The 21,096-nt window shown below is 54.1% G+C and overlaps 1 protein-coding gene across 2 annotated transcripts; it reads left to right on the forward strand.

Moving 5' to 3' along the window:
* The first annotated feature begins 1,077 nt into the window (after window positions 1-1,077).
* EML2 (EMAP like 2) lies at window positions 1,078-20,956 on the forward strand. Of its 2 annotated transcripts, XM_044257095.1 has the most exons (19): window positions 1,078-1,126; window positions 1,639-1,667; window positions 1,857-1,986; window positions 4,988-5,137; window positions 5,903-5,972; window positions 6,076-6,186; window positions 7,335-7,430; window positions 8,319-8,453; window positions 9,381-9,480; window positions 12,564-12,718; window positions 12,871-12,996; window positions 15,063-15,194; window positions 17,488-17,555; window positions 17,832-17,920; window positions 18,143-18,240; window positions 18,677-18,764; window positions 19,159-19,254; window positions 20,083-20,213; window positions 20,541-20,956. In XM_044257095.1, the coding sequence occupies exons 1-19, from the start codon at window positions 1,107-1,109 to the stop codon at window positions 20,664-20,666; spliced, it is 1,950 nt and encodes a 649-aa protein (XP_044113030.1). In that variant the 5' UTR covers window positions 1,078-1,106; the 3' UTR covers window positions 20,667-20,956. The 2 variants fall into 2 exon arrangements, with proteins under 2 accessions (XP_044113030.1, XP_044113031.1); XM_044257096.1 differs by lacking the exon at window positions 8,319-8,453 and having other exon boundaries at window positions 1,079-1,126.
* Window positions 20,957-21,096: the final 140 nt, after the last annotated feature.

A 21,096-nucleotide genomic window follows, 5' to 3' on the forward strand; every position in this document is an offset into this window, starting at 1 on the left:
CTTGAGGTAGCATGGTCCAAGTGGAAGGCCTGGAAAGGGTCGACCGACATTGGGGGGCGTGGTCAAGCCTTAAGAGGCTGGACTAGGACTTGGGGGAAGTGAGTAGTTAGGACCCTTTGGGTAAGCCCGGGTGGAACTTAAGGAGGAGCCAGGCTTGTGGGCGTGGCCATTGAGGTAAAATAGTCTCCATTGATTCTCAGGGGTGGGGGCAGGACAGAAGCCTCAAAGAGGTCACAGGCAGAGTGTTAGCCTGGCAGAATCAGAGCCTGGGGTGGGGATCACTGGTGGCAGGTGGAGCGAGTCTGATACTAGGCCAGAGGGACGGGGCCACGGATGGGCGGGGCCAATCATCAGGGGGCGGGGCCAACCTGGAGGCTTTGAAGGGACTCTACCCTGGGACTGGATCCCGGTAAAGTAATCTCAGTAGAATGCCTGGGGTGACCCGAGGCGAGGGTTCAGGGGGAGCAGTCAATTATCAAGAGGGGACAACTCTGGGAACAGATCGGAGAGGGAGGTGGGTGTGACGAGAATGTTGGGCGTGGTCCATTCCCTGGAGGCAGGACCACACTGACCGCCTGGGCAGAGTAAAAACCGGAGGGGAGTCACGACGCTGTGGGTTTGGGGGCTGAAATAAGGCAGGAACTGGCTCAAAACCACACATTTCAACCCGACTCAAATAATAGAAAACACGTCCATAGGGCTATGTGCTAGGCACTACTCCGGGCACTTTGCATGAATTAACCAGTATAATCCTCGCAATCACCCAGCGAGGTAGGGACTCGTATTCCCATTTTTTTTAAAATAAGGAAACCGAGGCAGTTTGGGCAACCTGTCCACTCTGCTGGGAAGTGGCAGAGGTGGGGTCTGAACTCAGGCAGACACACCGGCTGGTCCTGGTCTCAAACAACACTCTCCCCTCACCCCCCTCAAAAGAGCCTGTCAGGACCCCACAGCCCGGGATCTGAGACCCAGTGTGACCGGCCGGCTCCCGGGGTCGGCCGCGGAGGGCGGGGCAGGGCGCGGCGGCGCGGGCGCCTCCCAGGGCCGGAAGCGGCGGAGCCCGTCCCGGCTCCACCCCCGGCCCCGAAGCTCCGCCAGCCGCCGCCATGAGTAGCTTTGGAGCTGGGTGAGACCCTCTCGCAGACCCTCTCTTCCCTGCACCCCCGGGGCCTGGATCCCAGGTCTCCCTTCGCCCTCGCTAGGGACCCAGGCTCCGGAGTATCAACCCTTTCCGCCGGCGAAGGGAATGGGGAGACACGCCCCTTCACCGCTTCCCTTGCTGCTTGAAGTTCGGGGCACTGTGGGACTGGGGGTGGGGAGCGCTGGGAGCTCCGTGCTGATTAGGAGGGAGGGGTCCCTGGTGACTCCCGTCTTCCAGGATCGCGTCCCTGCCACTTCGTGCTGTGTGATCTTTGGCGATCACTGCCTCTCTGGGCCTGTGTCTTAGGCTCTGCAAGATCAACCGAGCAAAGCACACGGCCTGCAGAGAGGCAGCGCTCCGCTCCTTACGCGCCCCGCCCCCCCCGCCCCGTTATTCCTCAGAGATCTCCAGGGAACCGGTGGGGCAGGGGAGTGGTTTCTCCCCTTTTCTGACCCGTCTGCTAATTAGGGTGTTTTTTCCTCACCCTTTCCTGACAGCAAAACCAAAGAAGTTATCTTCAGCATGGGTGAGTGGGGAGCGGGGGAGGGGCGTGGTTGGGGATCGCTGGAGGTCAGGGGACCTGGCTTATGGAGCCTTTGCCTCTCTGGCCTCAGATCCCCGCCCTTTTTTTTTTTTTTAAGTGAAGCCTGAAGGGGAGAGGGAATAGGGGGTAGGGGCTGCTGTCAGCGCCTGACTTTTGGGGGTGTCCTGGCAGAGGAGGGCTCTGTGAAAATGTTCCTGAGGGGGCGCCCCGTGCCCATGCTGATTCCGGACGAGCTGGCTCCCACCTACAGCCTGGACACCCGCTCCGAGCTGCCCTCCAGCCGTCTCAAGCTGGACTGGGTGTATCCTTTTGCTGTAATCCCTTCCTCACCGCCCTGCATTCCCCAGGTCTGGAGGGGATAAGAGTCCTCCTGGTATGACACTTCAAGAGGGAGGATCTTTGCCTCCAATCAGGAGGAACTTGCCGAGGGACTTGCAGTCCTCTGGGTGCCTGAGGGGTCAGGATGACCCCGGAGTCAGAAGAGAGCAGGAGGAAAGCAGATTAGCTGAAATGACCTTTTATGATTCATGAAAGCAGCCAAATGTTTGCTGAGTGCCTTCCATATGTCAGATTCTCTTCTATATTCCAGGCGTGAACCAGAGCTCACCTTCTAAAGGGAGATGGGGGCGGGGGGAGGGAGGGAGAAGGTAGCAGAAGCCAGTGGTCAAATAAACAAGGTAATTTCAGTTAAGTAATAAATGCTGGGAACACAGGGACCCAAGGTCCTGTGAGAGGAGTCACTGTTTCTCTGAGGAGGGGGACTTTGAGCTGCACAAATTCAGCAATTAGGAGCAAGCATAGGAAGAACTAGAAGAAGAATGTTCCAGACAGAGAGCACCGCAGGTATGGGGGCTCTGTGACCAGATGAACTTGGCATATTTGAGAAATAGAAGTTGGAAATGGTGAGGAACCCTGGCAGAAATGGATTGAAACCCCAGCCCGGGCTGGCTCTGTGACCCAGGACAAGTCACCTCGCCTCTCTGTGCCTCAGCTGTGTCCTCTGAAAAATGGGTTTCGTGATCTCCAATTTATAAGGCTATGAAACAGTGTGTAAAGGAGCCAAGCTCAAACGTGCCTCATAATCAGGGATTGATAAATAGTGACTACTCATTATTTGAGCAGTTAAATGCCAGGCACTGTTCTCAAGTGTTTTATGGATAAATACAGTGAATGATACAGTCCTTCTCTTTTGTAGAACAAGCAGAACCTCCAAGAGCTCTCTGAAGCCTACAGATTGGGAATTATGACCCCCACTTTCTGGATGAGAAAACAGAATCCAAGAGAGGGACCCTACCCCTAACCTAGGGAGTCAGAACAGCTCCAAGGCAAAGAACTCCTAACTACGTGGCCCAGGCTTTTTCCAAAAAGCCCACAGGGGCTTGGGGTCAGCATCCTAGGGATCTGGTCCTTGTCCTCTTCTCTCAGGCTTGGTTTCTGCCCTGGGGGAGGCAGGGTTGTTGGAGCCCAGAGTCCCTTTGAGACAGCTGGAAATATTCACAAGAATCAAAGCATACTAAGCTGTTGTACCAGGCTGGATCAGCTAAGGCTGCAGATATCAGCATGGGCCTCGGATGCCTGTCCCCGAAATAACCGCAGGCTAGAGCAGTTTTCTGTGGGGTCACGACACATGCAGGGTCAGCATTCATTCAGATATTTTCTGAACATCTGGGGCCAAGGGCTGGGTGCCTGCCCTCCTAGGGCTTGTCCAGTGTGGGGACAGACTCCTTGACAGTGATAACTCAGTGATCAGGGCTGGGGTGGGGAACCCAGACGGGCAGCTGACCCAGCCCGGGGGTCGGGGAGGGCTTCCCAGAGGAGGAGTTAGAGAAGTGAACAAAACAGCCCAGTCTTGGCCACTGCGGAACTCACAGTCTCATTGGGGACAGTTAACATATAGATTAACCAGGTAATTACTGAGGGAGGGGAGGCCGGAAGAAGGGACAGCTAAGAGTAGCAGGTCAAATGTATGAGGCGAAGGGGAAAAGGTTAGCGTCAAGGCCTGGAGTCATGATCTTGGCATTTTGAGGGACTCCAAGATCAGAGAGAGTCAAGGAGGGCTGAAGCCATGTGAAGCCCGAAAGGGCCCAGCCAGGCCAATGGGGGGAGCCCCAGAAAGTTCTGAACAGAGGAGTCAGCCATTCCTTCATCAGATACTGAATTCCTGTGTTTGCTCTGTCCCAGGCTCTAATCTGGGCACAAAGGATACAGCAGTGAATAAAACAGTGCCGCCTGGAGCAGATACTCTAGCTGGGAAGACAGTTAAAACGTGTGGGATTCAGATGAGTATAGGACAGAAACAGGAGTGGGGAGGGGAGTGGAGGCAGTGAGGGTGAATGTTTGCGGTTTTAAATAACATGGGCAGGAAAGGCCTCTCTGAGTTGAGCAGAGACCTGAAGAAGGTGAGGGAGCCATGGAGAGAGGAAGGGTAGGAGAGCTCAGGCAGAGGGAACAGCAAGTGCAAAGGCCCTGAGGTGATAACAGAGTGGAGGCCAGTGTGAGTGGAGCCTGATTCAAGAATGAGGAATCTGGCCCAGATCAGGCCAGGCCTCATACCTGGACTTTCGTAAGGATTTTGACTTCTGCTCCAAGTTACTTGGGACCCATGGGAAGGTTAGAGCAGATGTGAGCTGACAGGTCTTAACAGGATCCTTCTGGAGAGAGGGGGGCAGGGGCTTATATTGGTGCTCTGTGGCTGCTGTAACAAATTGCCGTGGGCTTCAGGGCTCAAAACAAAAAGTTTCTCTCATGATTTTGGAGGCCAGAAATTGAAAGTCAAGGTGTGTGTGTGGGGGGGGATGGGCAGGTCTGGGCACGCTCCCTCTGGAGGCTCCGGGGGAGAACTTGTCCTGTGTCTGTCTTCTGGCTTTTGTTGGCTGCCAGGAGCCCTTTGGGGGCTCTTTGGCCTGTAGCCACTTCACATCACTCCAGTCTCTGATTTTCCTATGGTCCCTGGTGCGCGCCCCCTCCTGCCCCTCGCTGCGTTCTCATCTTTTCCTCTCTGACTCTTATACAAGGGCACTTGTCTTTGGATTTAGGGGCCACTGAGATATCCAGGATAATCTCATCTTGAGATCCTTAATTATGTCTGCAAAGACTCCTTTCCCCAGTTAAGTCACATGTGCAGGTTTCCCCGGGGTTAATATTTTGGTGGACATGCTATTGGGGGGGATACCATCACCCCCACCACTCGCCAGGGATCTGAGTGGAAGCAGGAAAACCGAAGCCCAGTGCTTTGACTCTGGCAGTCAGTGTGCATGTGCAATACAAAACAGGCTCCTTGACCGGCCCCTGGGCATCTCCAGCTATGGCTACCGTGGCCGAGACTGCCGGGCCAACCTTTACCTGCTGCCCACTGGGGAGATAGTGTACTTCGTGGCCTCCGTGGCCGTGCTGTACAGTGTGGAGGAGCAGAGGCAGCGGCATTACCTGGGACACAACGATGACATCAAATGGTAAAGGCCTGGGGGCTTAGAGGGGCAGGGCTTTGCTTGGCCTACAAGCTGGACTCAGGAAAAACAAAAAATGGGTTATCAGTATTTTATTTTATTTTTTTTAAAGATTTTATTTATTTATTTGACAGAGAGAGATCACAAGTAGACAGAGAGGCAGGCAGAGAGAGGGAAGGAAGCCGGCTCCCTGCTGAGTAGAGAGCTCGATGCTCTCTACTTGATCCCAGGACCCTGAGATCATGAACTGAGCCGAAGGCAGCGGCTTAACCCACTGAGCCACCCAGGCGCCCCCCCCCCCTTTTTTTTTTTTTTTTTAGTTATCAGTATTTTAAAGGGCGGTGAATTCACCCAAATGCCTGGATTTTTCACTTTTTCCGGAGACTAGCTAGTGCCCCAGACAACCCTCCCCCCCCCCTCCCCCCCCCCCCCCCCCCCCCCCCCCCCCCCCCCCGGCATGTAGGAGCCAGGTAGAGACGGCCCCTTTAAGTGGGTGCACTCTCTTGGCCACCATTTGGGTCCAGGCCTGAGTCCTGCAGGTATTGGAGTTAGAGACCCCAGGCCAGAGTCTTGCTTCTGAGCCCAAGTGCCCAGAAAGTGCCCCCTTCTCGTTAGCAGACAAAATCAGCGTTTATTGGCCAAGCCACTCACTCAACCAGCTTGTGGAATGAATAGCCAGGCCTGTGACATTGGCCTGCTGTGAGAGGGGTCCCAGGCTGCCCTGAGTCCCCTCCCTCCCCCTGAGCCCTGTCCATCTGTCCTCTCCCTCAGCCTGGCTGTCCACCCTGATATGGTCACCATTGCTACTGGACAGGTGGCAGGCACCACGAAGGAGGGGAAGGTAACAGATTGGAGGGGGAGGCACCTGGAGACCGGGGTGGGGTGGTGGTGGGGGCAGACAGGTGGGCCCCCCCCCAGGTAACGGGCCTCTTTCTTCCTTGCAGCCACTACCACCCCACGTGCGCATTTGGGACTCAGTTTCCCTTTCCACCTTACATGTGCTGGGCCTGGGGGTGTTTGACAGAGCTGTGTGCTGTGTGGGCTTTTCCAAATCTGTAAGTCCTGCGGGCCCTGCATCTGCCCCCTCATGTCCAGCCCTTCCCCCTTCAGCCCTCCCCCCACCCCCAGAACTTTGGGGTGGAGCCACACCTTCACTGTGATGCTGGAGGTGTAGGCCACGCCCCCTGGCAGAATTTCAGGCCCTTCAGGCTGAGCCCCCATCTTTGTGACCTCACAGGGCTGCTCTGTTAGCCATTTGGAGGGGGGACCCACATGACCTGATTGTCCCCCTCACGAACTCCTCAGCGATCTTTGGATTGGCCCATGCTTGTAGGGTTATTTTTGGCATCAACTTTCATTCTTCAAAGGTCCTTACCCCTTAGGCATTGGAGCCCGGTGTGTAGATCCTGTGTGTGTGGGGGGGGGCCTGGATGGGTGTTGCCAGGTCTGGGTGAGATAAGGCCAGAAATGGAGAGTAAGTCTTTAGGAATTTGTAGAGCGATTTGACATTTTCCACAACATCCAAGTCTGTGATTGGTGGGCTTTTTAATCATATTTTAAATTTTTATCAAAATGTATTCTACCAAAGTATTGATATGCAAGGAATTGAGGAATGACGGTCCTCCCACCGATTGTGTAAGAAGCACTGATTAGAGGCTCCTGGATTTCCTGAGGCTCAAGGAGTCCTTTTTTTTTTTTTTTTTTTTTCCAAGGAGTCCTTTGAGGGCTCTGGGGGTGGGGTGGGGGGAGGGAGAAAAGCTATTTTGTTGCTACAGTGTGTGTGTCTAACAGCAGGGAAACCCTGCAAGATCAAAATTAAGCTGTTTAACCAAAGGTATAAACACCCAACATTTTGTCAACTTGATTGTTCAATTACACGTAAATAAAAGTTACTCCTTATAAGAGTATGGCTTGGATGCTGTCGGGATTCCTGACCACATGGGGACTGCAGAGAAAAAGCTGAGGATGGAGGAGATGAATTTCTTAGGCACGGGTCATTTCAAAAGGAAAATTCTAGAAGCCATTTAAAATACGTGTTTGGCTGCCGGACAGGGAATGTATTTGAATGTGTTTCCTGTAAAGTGGGCCCAGAGCTTTGAAAATCTTACAACAGACCTGCATGGGAAATGTCCCTGTGGGGAAAGTGTTGAGGGGATGGACTCTGACCCATCTTCTCTGCCCCCTTCCTCTCTCTTCCTTCTAGAACGGGGGCAACCTGTTGTGTGCAGTGGATGAATCCAACGATCACATGCTGTCCGTGTGGGACTGGGCCAAGGAGTCCAAGGTGGTGGATGGCAAGGTGGGGTGCCTGTGCTCATCCCCTCTCCTCGGGGTACCTCTGTGGGACTGGCTGGAGCTCAGCAGTTAGGAGTCTGGAACCCGAGACCCTCACATCTTAGTTTAAGCTTTACCATTTGGTGGCTGTGTGACTTCAGGCAAGAGGCTTGCCTTTCTGAGCCTTGATTGCCTCATCTGTAAAATGGGGATGATGGTAACATCTTCCTAGTAGGGACTTGGCTTTGATGTTAAGATGCAGGGGTGCTGGACCAGGCCCAACAGAAAGGTCAATATGAGGCAGCTACTGAACGTGGCCTTGCCATTTGCAAAACAATGACTTGCATCTTTCTGTGGGCCTGACTTCTAGATCAGTAATCTGAAGCATGGTAGAGGGGACAGCTCCTTGCTTCAAGGTCATGTGTCTGTTTTGGGCATGAGGCAGGAGACCTAGATTTTGGATGGGCCCACAGTTTGGAGACAGAGACTTAGTGTTTGAGAGGCCGGGCTCTGGAGTCAGACCTATGTTAGTTGATTTTGGATTTGACGCTTCCCTGGCTGTATGGCCTAGGGCAGGGGATTTCCCCTCTTTGAGCCTCACGTCTTCATCGGTGATGGAGAGCGTTAATGAGCCTCTGCTCTCAGGGTGCTGTGAGGATTACCAGAGTTAATGGATGAGGTGCTTAGCACAGTACTTGATTCAGAGTTGGAGTGCTCCAGGGTCTGCTGTGATGTTGACAAAGATGCTTGGCTGGCTGGCCCTTCCTCCTGTACTTTTGTTTGCCTATATAGTAAAGACACAGGCAGTCAAGGTGTGCAGTGTACAACCTGCACAGCTGTATAGGGCAGCCCTACATGGGGTGGCCCTGGTGGTTTTGAGGTCCTCATTCAGAATCTTCCCCACTCCCCAAAGTGTTCCAACGAGGCCGTGCTGGTGGCCACCTTCCACCCCACAGACCCCACCCTGCTCATCACCTGTGGGAAATCCCACATCTACTTCTGGAGTCTGGAAGGGGGCAGCCTGAGCAAGCGGCAGGGCCTCTTTGAGGTGAGTGCCACGGGAGGGGGTACAGACTGGTCCTGAAGAAGGCAGGCAAAGACACCCAGACAGACAACAAAACAGAGGGACCCAGAGGGTTCCAGACGCTGGAGATTATGGGAATGCCAAGGTGTTTCCTGCCAGGGCCTCCGTTTCCTAATCCAGACTGTGAGGGTATCCTTCTTAACTCTCAGGTTGTGAGGCTTCAAAGGGCTGAAGAGTCTAGCAGCCCCTAGCAGATAGTAAGTGCTCAGTAAGCAGTGCTGTACTTGCCAAGAATATGGAAAAACACCGAGGTCAGAGGACGACTGGCCAGAAGAGATGTGCACCCAGACAGACAGACACTGAGCGGGAAGTGGAGGGCATGGGAGAGAAGGGCTTTCACCCCAAAAAGGGAGGCCCTGAGAACACCGGGTACAGATGAAACAGATATTGAGGAAAGGGTGGGGCAGGGCAAGGCAGAGAGAAGGACAAAGAGATAGAGGGTGGAGAAGGAGAGGGGAAGAGAGAGGGGCAGGGGCAGAGCAGGGGAGCCAGGGATAGAGAGGGGAAAGCTGGGGACAGAAAGGGGGAGACCCAAGACAAAGAGGGGGAGACCCAGGGATGGGGAGAGGGAGATCCAGGAACAGAGGACAAGGGAGAGCCAAGGATGGAGAGGGAGAGTCAGGGGCAGAGAGAGGACAGGAAAAAAGTCAGAAAGGAGACAGGAAGTGGGTCCGGGGGTGGGCAAGGGAGACAGCGGGGTCAGAAGCTCTTGGCCCCAGAGTGACATGGAGGCAGGTTGGAGATGGTTGGAGATGGGATGCTCCGCACTGGGCTTCACACCCAAAAGCATGGAAGGGATCTCCTGGACCATAGTCCTGGATGGGGGGTGAGCTCTGGGAGGCTCTCTGCTTCTGCAGCCTTCTGACACCTTCCCGTTCTCCTCCACCCTAGAAACACGAGAAACCGAAGTATGTGCTGTGTGTGACCTTTTTGGAAGGCGGCGACGTGGTCACCGGAGACTCTGGGGGGAACCTCTATGTCTGGGGCAAAGGTCGGTGTCACCCCATGTGTTTTGTCCTCCACCCAGTCCTCCCCAACCCCCTTTGGCTGAACCTTCCTCTGCCCCAGCTTGTGTGGCATGTCTGATAAAACAGGCCGTATCCTTACTTGTCTAATTCCCAGTCCACCCCCCATCAAGGCTCAGCTCCATATCCGCCTCTCCATGAAATCTCTTATTCCCCTTCCTTGTCTCCTGCAAATTCCATGGGTGGGATCAAGTGTGAATGATAAACAAAGGAGCTGGTTAACACTTGTGTGGGTGGATGGATAGATGGGTGGGTGGCTGAGTGGATGGTTTGTCCCAGAGCAGTAAATGAAGAATAAGGGAATGAAGGAAGGGGTTGTCCTACTCAGTGAGTGGAAGGTTGAGGGAGTGAGTGCACTGTCCTCTTTGGTGGTGCATGGTTAAGTGAACGAACAAGTACGTGAACGAATGGTTGTCCCCACCGATGGATTGGTGCGCTGTCCCAGCCAAGGCTCATGGGGTGAATAAAAGCTTGTCCTGGCAGATGGATGGTGTGAAATAGTCAGTGAGTTTTTTGGCCTGGGTACGTTTGTGTTCATGTACGGGAGGCTCCTTATTCAAGGCTGCACTAAATAGTCACATTTTTCTTTTTTTAAAATATTTATTTACTTATTTATTTGATAGAGAGAGATCACAAGTAGGCAGAAGGCAGGCAGAGAGAGAGGGGGAAGCAGGCTCCCCGCTGAGCAGAGAGCCTGATGTGGGGCTCGATCCCAGAACCCTAAGATCATGACCCGAGCTGAAGGCAGAGGCTTAATTAACACTGAGCCACCCAGGCGCCCCAGTCACATTTTTCACAGATGAAAAACCATAGGCTCAGAGAAGTGGCCAAGCCGGGCACCCGGCCCCACCACACATGGGTATATGGGAGACAGGCCCGAGTCAGGCGTTGCTTTGTGATGGCGACTCAGTTGCCCTATCTGTAGTATGGGTATAATAGCATTGCCTCCAGCACCACATTTTTTGGAACATCCCTTGAGCTTAGACAGCTGAGAATAAGCTCGGAATCACTGGGGTATGTCTTTCTCAGCAGGCTGTGAGTTTTCTGAGGGCAGAGACTGTGGGTGATTCATTTACATATCCCCAGACCCACCGCTGGGGCCCTCCCCTGGGCTGCAGGGTGGGTGGAAAGATAAGTGGACAAGATGATGTATGTGCACGTGGTTCCGCTGGGTTGAGGAATTTGGGCTGAGGAGGACTGTTCCTCCGAGTCCCTGTCCCAGCTTCCTCCCTGATCCTTGGCCTGAAGTCTTGCCTCCTGAATTTCATTTGTTCTCAACCAAGTGTAAATTTGACCCCGTTCTTCTCCTGCCAGACTCTTCCATTGCTCCTTAGTTCCCTCAGGACAACGTCCAGGTTGCTCACTGAGGCCTCCATGACCCTGCATGGTCTGGCCCTGCCTTTCCTGGCCCCTTCCATGTTACATGGAGTCACACCAGATTTCTTTTTATTTATTTATTTATTTTTATTTTTTATTTTTTTTAGTTTTTTTTTTTTAATTTATTTATCAGAGAGAGAGAGGGAGAAAGAGCGAGCACAGGCAGACAGAATGGCAGGCAGAGGCAGAGGGAGAAGCAGGCTCCCCGCTGAGCAAGGAGCCAGATGCGGGACTCGATCCCAGGACGCCGGGATCATGACCTGAGCCGAAGGCAGCCGCTTAACCAACTGAGCCACCCAGGCGTCCCCACACCATATTTCTTTATGAAGACTTTATTTACGAGAGAATGAGAGCATGCAGGCCTGTGCACAAGCTGGGTGGGGTGGGGTGGGGAGAGGAAGGGGGAAAGAATCCCAAGCAGATACCTCACTGAGTGCAGAGCCCAAGGTGGGGCTAGGGCTCCGTCTCACAAAGCTGAGATCATGACCTGAGCTGAAACCAAGAAGTCAGACACTCAGCTGTGCTACCAGGCAGGCACCCAAGACCAGATTTCCCATAGTTCCCTAAATAGTGCATGCTCTCTCTCCCTGTCTTCCCTTTGTACACCTTGTTCCTTCTGTCTGCAGCACTTCTCCACACTCTATTGTCCTCTTCACCCTTCAGATCCTTGCTAAGCCATCTTCTCCTCCAGGGAGCTCTTCCTGACCTACCAGATGGGGTATCCTCTCTGGGAATCCCACAGTTTCCTTGGTTTCCCCATCCTAGCCCCAACCACCTTGGGTTGCCACTGACTGGTAGTAGGTCTGTCTCTGAAATGGAACTGTGAGCCCTGTGACAGCAAGATCTGAAGTTGTCTTGGTCACGACTGTGTCCCCAGTATCTCCCAGCATGAAGCTGGGCCCAAACCAAGTTCAAGTGAAATAATTGTTGATTGAGTGGGTTAGTGGATGAATGAGTGGATGGTCAAATGGACAGCTGAGTGAACAGATGGGTGAGTGGGTAGATGGATGAGAAAACAGATGGCAAATGGGCGGATGTTTGAATAGAAAGATGGATTTACAGGTGGATGGTAGTTGGATGAAAGAAGTGATGGATGGATGAGAGGTGGTCATGGGTTGGTGGATCAGTAGACAGGTGGATGGATGGATGGGGAGGTGAATAGATGGGATGACAGTGAATGGATGGATGAGGGGGTGAATGGATGAATGGGTGGATGGATGGACAGACGGACGAAGGGGTGGATGGGATGGATGGATGAAGGGTGTATGGATGGATAGATGAGGGGGTAGATGAATGGATGGATGAGGGGTGAATGGATTAAGGGGTGGATGGATGGATGAGTGGGTGGATGGATGAAGGGGTGAATGGATGGATGGGTGAGTGGGTGGATGGATGGATGAGGGGGTGAGTGGGTGGATGGATGGATGGATGAAGGAGTAGATGGATGGGTGGGTGGGTGAGGGGGTAAATAGATCCAAAGTGGATAGGTGGATGGGTGGATGTTAGTTCAGATGGTTTAATGGATGGATAAGAAGGTACTGGAATAGATAAGTACTGGGTAGCTGAATGGCTAAATGTAGGATTGAGCATTCCAGGTGCTTTCGGGGATCTGTACAGGCACAGCCTCCCCATGCTGATCCCAGCCCCTGGCCACCCCTCCTCACCCTCACAGGTGGGAATCGCATCACACAGGCAGTGCTGGGCGCCCACGATGGCGGTGTGTTTGGGCTCTGCGCCCTGCGGGACGGGACGCTGGTGTCCGGAGGGGGCCGTGATCGTCGGGTGGTCCTCTGGGGTTCTGACTACAGCAAGCTGCAGGAGGTGGAGGTGAGGAGGGGGAGAGGTTCCTGTGAAGATGAGGGGACCTCCTCCCATCCCATCAGGGCTCTGAATAGACCCGCCTCTCCCCAGCTGGTCTCCCCCCACCCCCGCTCTGTATGAGTCCTACCCTCATCAGCCCCTACCCCCTCCACCCTCAGGTCCCTGAGGACTTCGGCCCAGTGCGCACCGTGGCGGAGGGCCGGGGGGACACGCTGTATGTGGGCACCACCCGCAACTCCATCCTCCAGGGCTCTGTCCACACCGGCTTCTCACTGCTCGTCCAGGTGAGTGCCTCTCCCGAGTCTGCGCTTCTCCCCACATCCCTCCATCTCTCTTCCCACCATCCTTTCTCACCGCATCCCTGCCCCATCCCTTTTCCTCTGGCCTGGCAAACCCCACTCACCTTCCCTTTATGTGCACCCTCCCCATAAACCCACCCCCGTCCCAGGACCCCTACCCCAGAACTTCCCACGGTCTGGTAGCCAGTGAGTTACTGCTGGCAGAGCAGAGGGGGCCCCAGGAACCCCGCTGCAGCCGTGCTGACCTCTGCCCCTCTATCAGGGGTGGTATCCATTTCTGTCGGTAAGTGCCTGGGCACGTGGTCCCATGGGCCACATGCATCTTGGGCCACACACTTCCCAGGTCCCAGTCCCTGGATCTGGGAAGGGCCCCTGGAGGCTGCCTGTTTTCCTTCTTGTACCTTAAGTGCCCTCTCCTCCCTCCTGGTGTGCTCAAACCCTACCCTGTACCCAGTGACCACCCCACCCCTGCCCCACCCCCCGCCAAGGGTCCTCATAGTATATTAGGCTGGTTTGGAATAGAAATTCTGGGGTGTGACTGCCTAGGATCGAATCCCCTCCCTGTCCCTCACTTACCATGTAATATGAGATGGTGAGGAGCGTCTGTGTCTCTGGGCAGCAGGACAATAACAGAACCCGTCTTCGTCGGGGTATGTAAGGACCCCATGAGTCTGTTCTCATCCAGCATTTAGGATGACACCCAGCACAGAAGTCTTGGCCAGCATTACTTCTTGATGGTGGTTCTGTTTTCTCCACTCCTTCCCATGCCTTTTCCCTGTCACAGGCCAGCTGAGGTCCATGCTCCTGCTTCTAGATCTCTCTCTGCCTCTAGCTTCCATGGCACATGGAGGCAAACAAGGGTTAGAGGGATTTTCTAGATGTCCCAAGGCCAGAAGGGACCTTAGAGACCCCTAAAAATGTATCAGTATTACATATTGTTGATTACATAATTAATAGGTTAATGTATTATTTGAACTTTATTATTCACATTCGTCATTATACTAATGTCAACAATTATATTATCACTGTTCATTGTTATTCCATAGTATAGTAATAGCGCATGATAATCATAGTCACTTCCACTTCCTGAGTGCTCTGCACTAGCCTCAGACACTGTCTGTCCGTCCATGATTCAAGTGAGCACAGCAAGTGAGCACAGCAGTGTCTTGAGACACATGTGGTGATTAGTCCCATTTTACATAAGATTAAACTAAGGATCCAGGGAGAAGTCACCTGACCCGTCAGTCACAGGGAGCTGAGGTCAGACTCCCCAGTCCGAGTACCTTCCACAGGGCCCCACAGCCTTCTGGACGCTACCTGACTCCCAGGGTCCAGCTCCTTCCCAGCATGGCTCTCCCCTGCCCTCCTATAAACAGGAGAACAGAGGCCTGGGGAGATGCAGCATTTGCCTGGAGCCACACACCAGGGCCAGGGGCTGCTGGCCCACAGCCTATTCCAGACGCATGGGGAAAAGGATCTTCCCTGGGTCCCCTGTAGCCCCAGTGTGTTGCTGGGGCTAGTCTAGCACAATTTTGTTTTTAAGATTTTATTTATTTATTTTGAGAAAGAGAGCATGAATGGGGTGGGGTGGGGGGGTGCCAGAGCAGAGGGAGAGGGAGAAGCAGGCTCCCCGCTGAGCAGCGAGCCCAAGGACATGGGGCTGGATCCCAGGACCCCGAGATCATGCTCTGAGCCTGGAGCCCTAAGCCGAAGGCAGATGCTCAACTGGTTGGGCCCCCAGGTGCCTCTAGTCCACCACGTCATCTTTTTTCCTTTTTTTTTTTTAAGATTTTATTTATTTATTTGACAGACAGAGATCACAAGTAGGGAGAGAGGCAGGCAGAGAGAGAGGGGGAAGCAGGCTCCCACTGAGCAGAGAGCCTGATGCAGAGCTTGATCCCAGGACCCTGAGACCATGACCTGAGCTGAAGGCAGAGACTTTAACCCATTGAGCCACCTAGGCGCCCTCCATCACTTCTTTCTGGCACCAGGGTCTTAGGGAAAGGGTCTAGATTGGCCGTCTCCACACTGCCGTCTCCCCTCTCCACCAGGGCCACGTCGAAGAGCTGTGGGGCCTGGCCACGCACCCCAGCCGGGCACAGTTTGTGACATGCGGGCAGGATAAGCTGGTGCATCTGTGGAGTGTGGAGTCCCACCAGCCCCTGTGGAGTCGGGTCATTGAGGTAAGGGGAGGGGGGGACCTGGCACCCTGTTCTAACAGAACTGCCTGTCTCAAGGTGTCTGGGCTCCATGTAACGAGTGGAAACCACTTCAAGTCTTTTTAAGCAGACTGGGATTTGTAACGTTTTATTTATTTGAGAGAGAGTGCATGTGTGCCGGAGTGAGGGGAGGGGCAGAGGAACAAGCAGACTCCCTGCTGAGCACAGAGCTGGACGTGGGGCTCGATCCCAGGACCCTGAGATCATGACCTGAGCTGAAGTCCGATGCTTAACCCACTGAGCCCCCTGGGCGCCCCGAAGCCAAAAGGGATTTAATGCAGGGACATGGGTGCTTACAGACTTGCTCAGAAGGGCCGGAGGAACGGGTTCTCTCCCAGAAGGAGGCCCAGAACCCACCCCTCCCTCTGCCACAGTCAGGAGCACCGGGTTCAAGAAAGTGCCCTCGTCCTCCCCTGGGAACCGGGAAGCTGGGGTCATTGCGCAGGCTAGCCTGGAAGCTGCCCCGTTCAGTACATGTGGCTTGCCAATGAACTGTAGAACGTCAACAGAACGAAGACTTCAGTGCCTAGTGGCCCCCGTATTGGGAAGTACAGATCATGAACATCTCCGTCACTGTGGAGGCTTCTGTTGGACTGGCTTGGCCTCTGAGCGACCCAGCACTGGCCCGTATTTGCACTGTGTACTTGATACTCCACGCTCTTGCCTTTCAAGGCTGGCGACTTCTTTTTTTTTTTTTTTTTTTTAAGATTTATTTATTTATTTATTTGACAGAGAGAGATCACAAGTAGGCAGAGAGGCAGGCAGAGAGAGAGAGGAGGAAGCAGGCTCCCTGCAGAGCAGAGAGCCTGATGCGGGACTCGATCCCAGGACCCTGAGATCATGACCTGAGCCGAAGGCAGCGGCTTAACCCACTGAGCCACCCAGGCGCCCAAGGCTGGCGACTTCTGACGAGGGTAGCAAATGGCATTGCTTTCACAGCCCAAATGATGAATGGAAGAGTGGGGTGTCTGCCTTCGGTCTTCCGGACCCCACAAGAGTGCAACAGATTGACCCAAATCACAGTGGGGACCCTCGCTGCAAAGGATTCTGGGCAGTATAATTTTTAAGCTCCCCTGCCTGTCCCCCTGGGACACGAGAACATCAGTCCATCATATACCCCACACCACTCTTTGAGGCTTTGCTCCAGGAATGCCAGCTTACGTCTGATCTTAGAACGCTTGATGGCCTTTGAACTCCTCTGAGTTCAGGCACGGTGTGCTCTGGAAATTGTTAGGGCCAGGTATCATCATCATCCTTATTCCGGCGTCGAACTGCCCGAGAGTTGCTAGAAACACAGAACCCTTCACCCCCTCCACAGAGCGTCTGATTCAGGAGTTCTATATTTGGGACCCGAAATCTGCAAGTTGGGAACGAGCTCCCTTAGATTCTTCTGATGTGGGCAGCCTGTCAACCACGACCAGAGGTGCTGGCTTTGCACAGTGCCCACTTCGTCCTTTTAACTTCTCACAACTTCCTCAAAGCAGTGGGGATGACAGATCCCCGCTTGGATGGAGGCACGGAAAGGTTAAAAAAATCACTTTCCCATCATCGCCATGTAATTACAGTCAGAACCAACCTTTGTGGAGTCCTTCCTATAGGCCATCTGGCTTACCAGCTTACTGTTCTGAGGACTTCACATCTTGCCTATAACAACACTGCGAAGGATTGATGTTCTCCCTTTGCCAGATGAGGCAGGCCAGGCTCGGACAGGAAAGGTTTTTGATGTCCCCTAACTAGGGAGCGTCAGAGCCGTCATGTGAACCCAAGTCTGATTCCAGGGTGCTCCATCACCCTGGGAACCAACCAAATACCCCCAACATTCCAAAAATGGAAATACTTAAAAAAAAAAAAAAAAAAAGGAAATACTCATTGCTGGGAATTTCACAAAGATGTGGAGAAATTGGCTCTTGGACCTGCCTGGTGAGAATTTTATGGAAAGCAAAGTTGGCATTTTCTGTCAGAGGTCGTAAAACTCTAGACACCCTGAGTCCCAACAAACTTACTTCTACAGTTACCTAGGGGAGTCACAGTTGAGTAAAGCTGGGGGCATTTAGCCCAGGAGTATGAAAGGCACCAGTCAGCAGTGACAGCAGGGATGTTTTCTGTTTGAGCTGAAATGGTACAGGAAGGGAGAGTGTTTTGGGAACGTCTGTGGCTGCCGAGGAAGGTGACAGCCCTTGGCTCTGGGGTCGGGGAATGATGGCCAGATAGATTGTGGAGACCCCAGTTCTCAGTTCTGCTTCCTCTTTCCCCTCAGGACCCTGCCCGCTCTGCTGGCTTCCACCCCAGTGGCTCTGTCCTGGCCGTGGGCACGGTGACTGGCAGGTAAAGCTCAGTTGAGCATTTGGGGAGAGCTTCTCTGCTGCCCCTGAGAACTGTCCCTTGACACCCATCCCCCTATTCTATGTCCCTAGAGCCCACAGAATCTGTAATTAAAGACTGTTCCCCAGACTGTTCTGACATTTGTCTGGAGTCAGCCTCTGCCCCAAATCTTTTCTGGGGTCCCTCAGGCCCCACACATTGCAGCCCGCCCCCCCACATACACACACACACACCAGATCAGCTCATACCCCCTCCCCCAACCATGCCTTCTCCTTAAAGATGGCTGCTCCTGGACACGGAGACCCATGACCTGGTGGCTATCCACACGGATGGCAATGAACAGATCTCAGTGGTCAGCTTCTCTCCAGGTAAGCGGCGGGACCCAGGGATCTTGGAGAAGCCAGGCCTGGGAACTGAGGCTCAGTCACTAGCAGGGGGAAGGCGTGGCGGCTGTGTGGCAAGGCCGAGTCTAGGGCTATAGTGGGGACGGAGCTTGGGACAGCTAAGGAGTCTGGAATAGTGGGGGACTGAGTCAGAGAAGGGGGTAGAGCCTGGGTGCCTCCTCATAGCCCCCCCTCCCCCTCCCCCAGACGGGGCGTACCTGACCGTGGGCTCCCACGACAACTTGGTGTACGTGTACACGGTGGACCAGGGCGGCCGCAAGGTCAGCCGCCTGGGCAAGTGCTCGGTGAGTGGGCAGTGGCCCCCAGCCTGCGCCGCCACCCCGTCCAGGGGCTGCAGAATTAACCAGTTTTCTCCTTCAAGGAAGCACAGCTTCAACGCTACTGACTCTGCCCTGATCACTTCAAGGAGTCTTAGCCCCGCCCACACGTTGCCCCCACCCCCATCCCGTGTTATAAGCCCCCCTCTCTGTGTCTAGCCTTGCCCACCTGTTCTAAACTCCCCCTTGTGTTCTAAGCCCTTTCTGTCTGGCCCCGCCCATCACAGTCTGGCCCCGCCCCCCGGGAGTCTGGCCCCGCCCCCGCGCTACAAAGACTGTGTATCCTTCCTTTGGCCCCTTTGTGTTCTCACCCTAACTCTGTATTTTGCCTTCCACCTCTCCTGGTCCAACCCCACCCCTTCGGGCTCTAACTCCACCCCTTCCCTCCCCCCTCCCCCCACAGGGCCATTCCAGTTTTATCACCCACCTGGACTGGGCCCAGGACAGCAGCTGCTTTGTCACCAACTCGGGGGACTACGAGATACTGTACTGTGAGTGCTTTGAAAGCCAAAGGCCACCCTCCTTCAGCTTCCTTATTTCCGTGTGAGATTTCCGTAGACTTCCCTGACTTCCGGGAAGGAGTGCAGGGCTTTCTGGCCTCTCTCCTCTATTCAGGGGCTGTTTTAATTGATCGGGTCTCCTGGCTTTGGATTTGCTCCCCTTTCTGGTTCGTGGGTGGGGTACAGGTTTCTGAGCAGATCCCCTGCTGAGGCCTGGGGCTGTCACCACCGAAATTCTAGTGACTTTAGTCAAGTCTGGAGAGGTGGAATGAGCCCTAGGACCTTACCCTCCTGTCTTGGACTTCCATGGCCCTGGACTGTAAAATGCATGGGATAAGTCAGTAGTTCTTGTGCCCACCACCACCACCCCCGTTTTCTGCCCCAGGGGACCCAGCTACCTGTAAGCAGATCACTAGTGCAGATGCTGTGAGGAACGTGGAATGGGCCACAGCCACTTGTGTCCTGGGATTTGGGGTGTTCGGTAAGTTCTGGAATGGGGGAGGTTCCACTCAGGGTAGGAGTTCCAAGAAACATCCTCGACTGGTGATCTTTGTAGTCTCTTACTGGTTATCCCCAGGCCCAGCATGGGCCCTGCCGTCCTGAGCCTCACAGGCTAGTGGAGGAGACAGACCTGTCTGTCCCCAGATAGCCCAGAGTCAGCTGGGTTGGGACTGGGCTGCCACCTGACCCCAGCCTGGGAGGGAATCAAGGAGGGCTTCCTGGAAGAAGGGCTATAGAAGCTGGACCAGGAGGATGAGGAGGCAGTGAGGAAGGAAAGCAGTCCTGAGGCATAGGGAGTCATACATGTCTCCCACAAAAGCAGGGAGGTGGCAGAGAACTTGGCATTTAGAGAAGTCCAAGAAGGCAGGAGGGCTAAATCATTGTGGGGTTCAAGGGGAGCCCTAGGGAGGAGGAGGCTGGAGCAGCATTGGGCAGAACCTGGGGGTCATGCTAAGAAACCTGGGCTTTCTGGGGAGCCTGGCTGGCTCAGTCAGAAGAGCTTGTGGCTCTTGATCTCGGGGTCAGGAGTTTGATCCCTGCCTGGGGTGTAGCAATGACTTATATAAATTAAACTTAAAAAATTTTTTTTAAAAGAGGTAGCAGTGGCCTGGGCTTTCTCCCAAGGCCACCAGGGAGCCACAGGAGGATTTTGAGCAGTGGAAGTCCAGGGTCAATTACACATTTGAAAAAGATCATTGTAGTTATCATCCCTGGCCAGAGATAGGCTAGGTGGGAGGAAGGAGGGAAGCTGGGACTTGCTCACCCCAGCTGACCTCTAACCCCCACCCACCCCTCTTCTCGCCCACAGGGATCTGGTCCGAGGGAGCAGATGGTACTGACATCAATGCCGTGGCCCGCTCCCATGACGGGAAGTTGCTGGCTTCAGCTGATGACTTTGGCAAAGTCCACCTGTTCAGTTATCCCTGCTCTCAGCCCCGAGTGAGTCCCCACCCCGGGGGGCTGGCCGGGTGGGGATGACAGGCAACGGGTGGCGGTGAGAGTGAGGCAACACGCTGCAGGCCTGTTTCCCCATCTGTACAAGGAGCACAGTGACTTGATCCTAAGGGATCAAGTTGACCTCAGAGTCGATAACTTTCATTGTCTAGCGCTAATGCTCTTCTCCAAGTATCTGCAATTTGAAGCTCTTTGGTTCTCTGATCCTTATTCACAGCAGAAATAGTCACTGAGTCCCTACTGTGTGCCTGGCACAGGGGCTCCAGCCAAGAAAATGACATCACCTTTCACGTCTTTCTCTCCCTCTCCCAGGCCCTCAGCCACAAATACGGCGGACACAGCAGCCATGTGACAAACGTGGCCTTCTTGTGGGATGACAGCGTGGCCCTGACCACGGGGGGCAAGGACACCAGTGTGCTGCAGTGGCGGGTGGTCTGAAGTGGGGAAGGAGAGTCCCAGGGATGTGGGGCCAGGGGAGAGTCAGGGGGCAGGGCCGGAGTTCTATTTTCGGGAGATGTCTATTGCCGAGTAGAGTAATATATACCCAGAGTACGTCTATAGCAGGGGGGTTCCAGGGGCGGGGGGGTGGACAGACAGAAGTCTCTTATTTATCAGGGTGGGTAAAGGGGCCACATTGCTTTGGGGGAGCCATTAAGGTGTTTGAGTTGGAGTGTTTTTTTTAAGTTCATTCTTTTATATCATCCAGAAATAAAGACACATGCACTGACGCAGGGGGTCAGGGTCTGTGTGTGTGTGTAGAGTCGGTGGCTTTAAGCGAGTGCGTGGGGCGGGCAGAAGGCGTGTTGATGACGGTGTTTGCAGTGAGGGACTGTGACTTGGGTCTCAGTGGGCCCCATCGCCAACTGAG

The sequence above is a fragment of the Neovison vison genome, chromosome 7, assembly GCF_020171115.1.
Source record: "Neovison vison isolate M4711 chromosome 7, ASM_NN_V1, whole genome shotgun sequence".
Classification (NCBI taxonomy): domain Eukaryota; kingdom Metazoa; phylum Chordata; class Mammalia; order Carnivora; family Mustelidae; genus Neogale; species Neogale vison.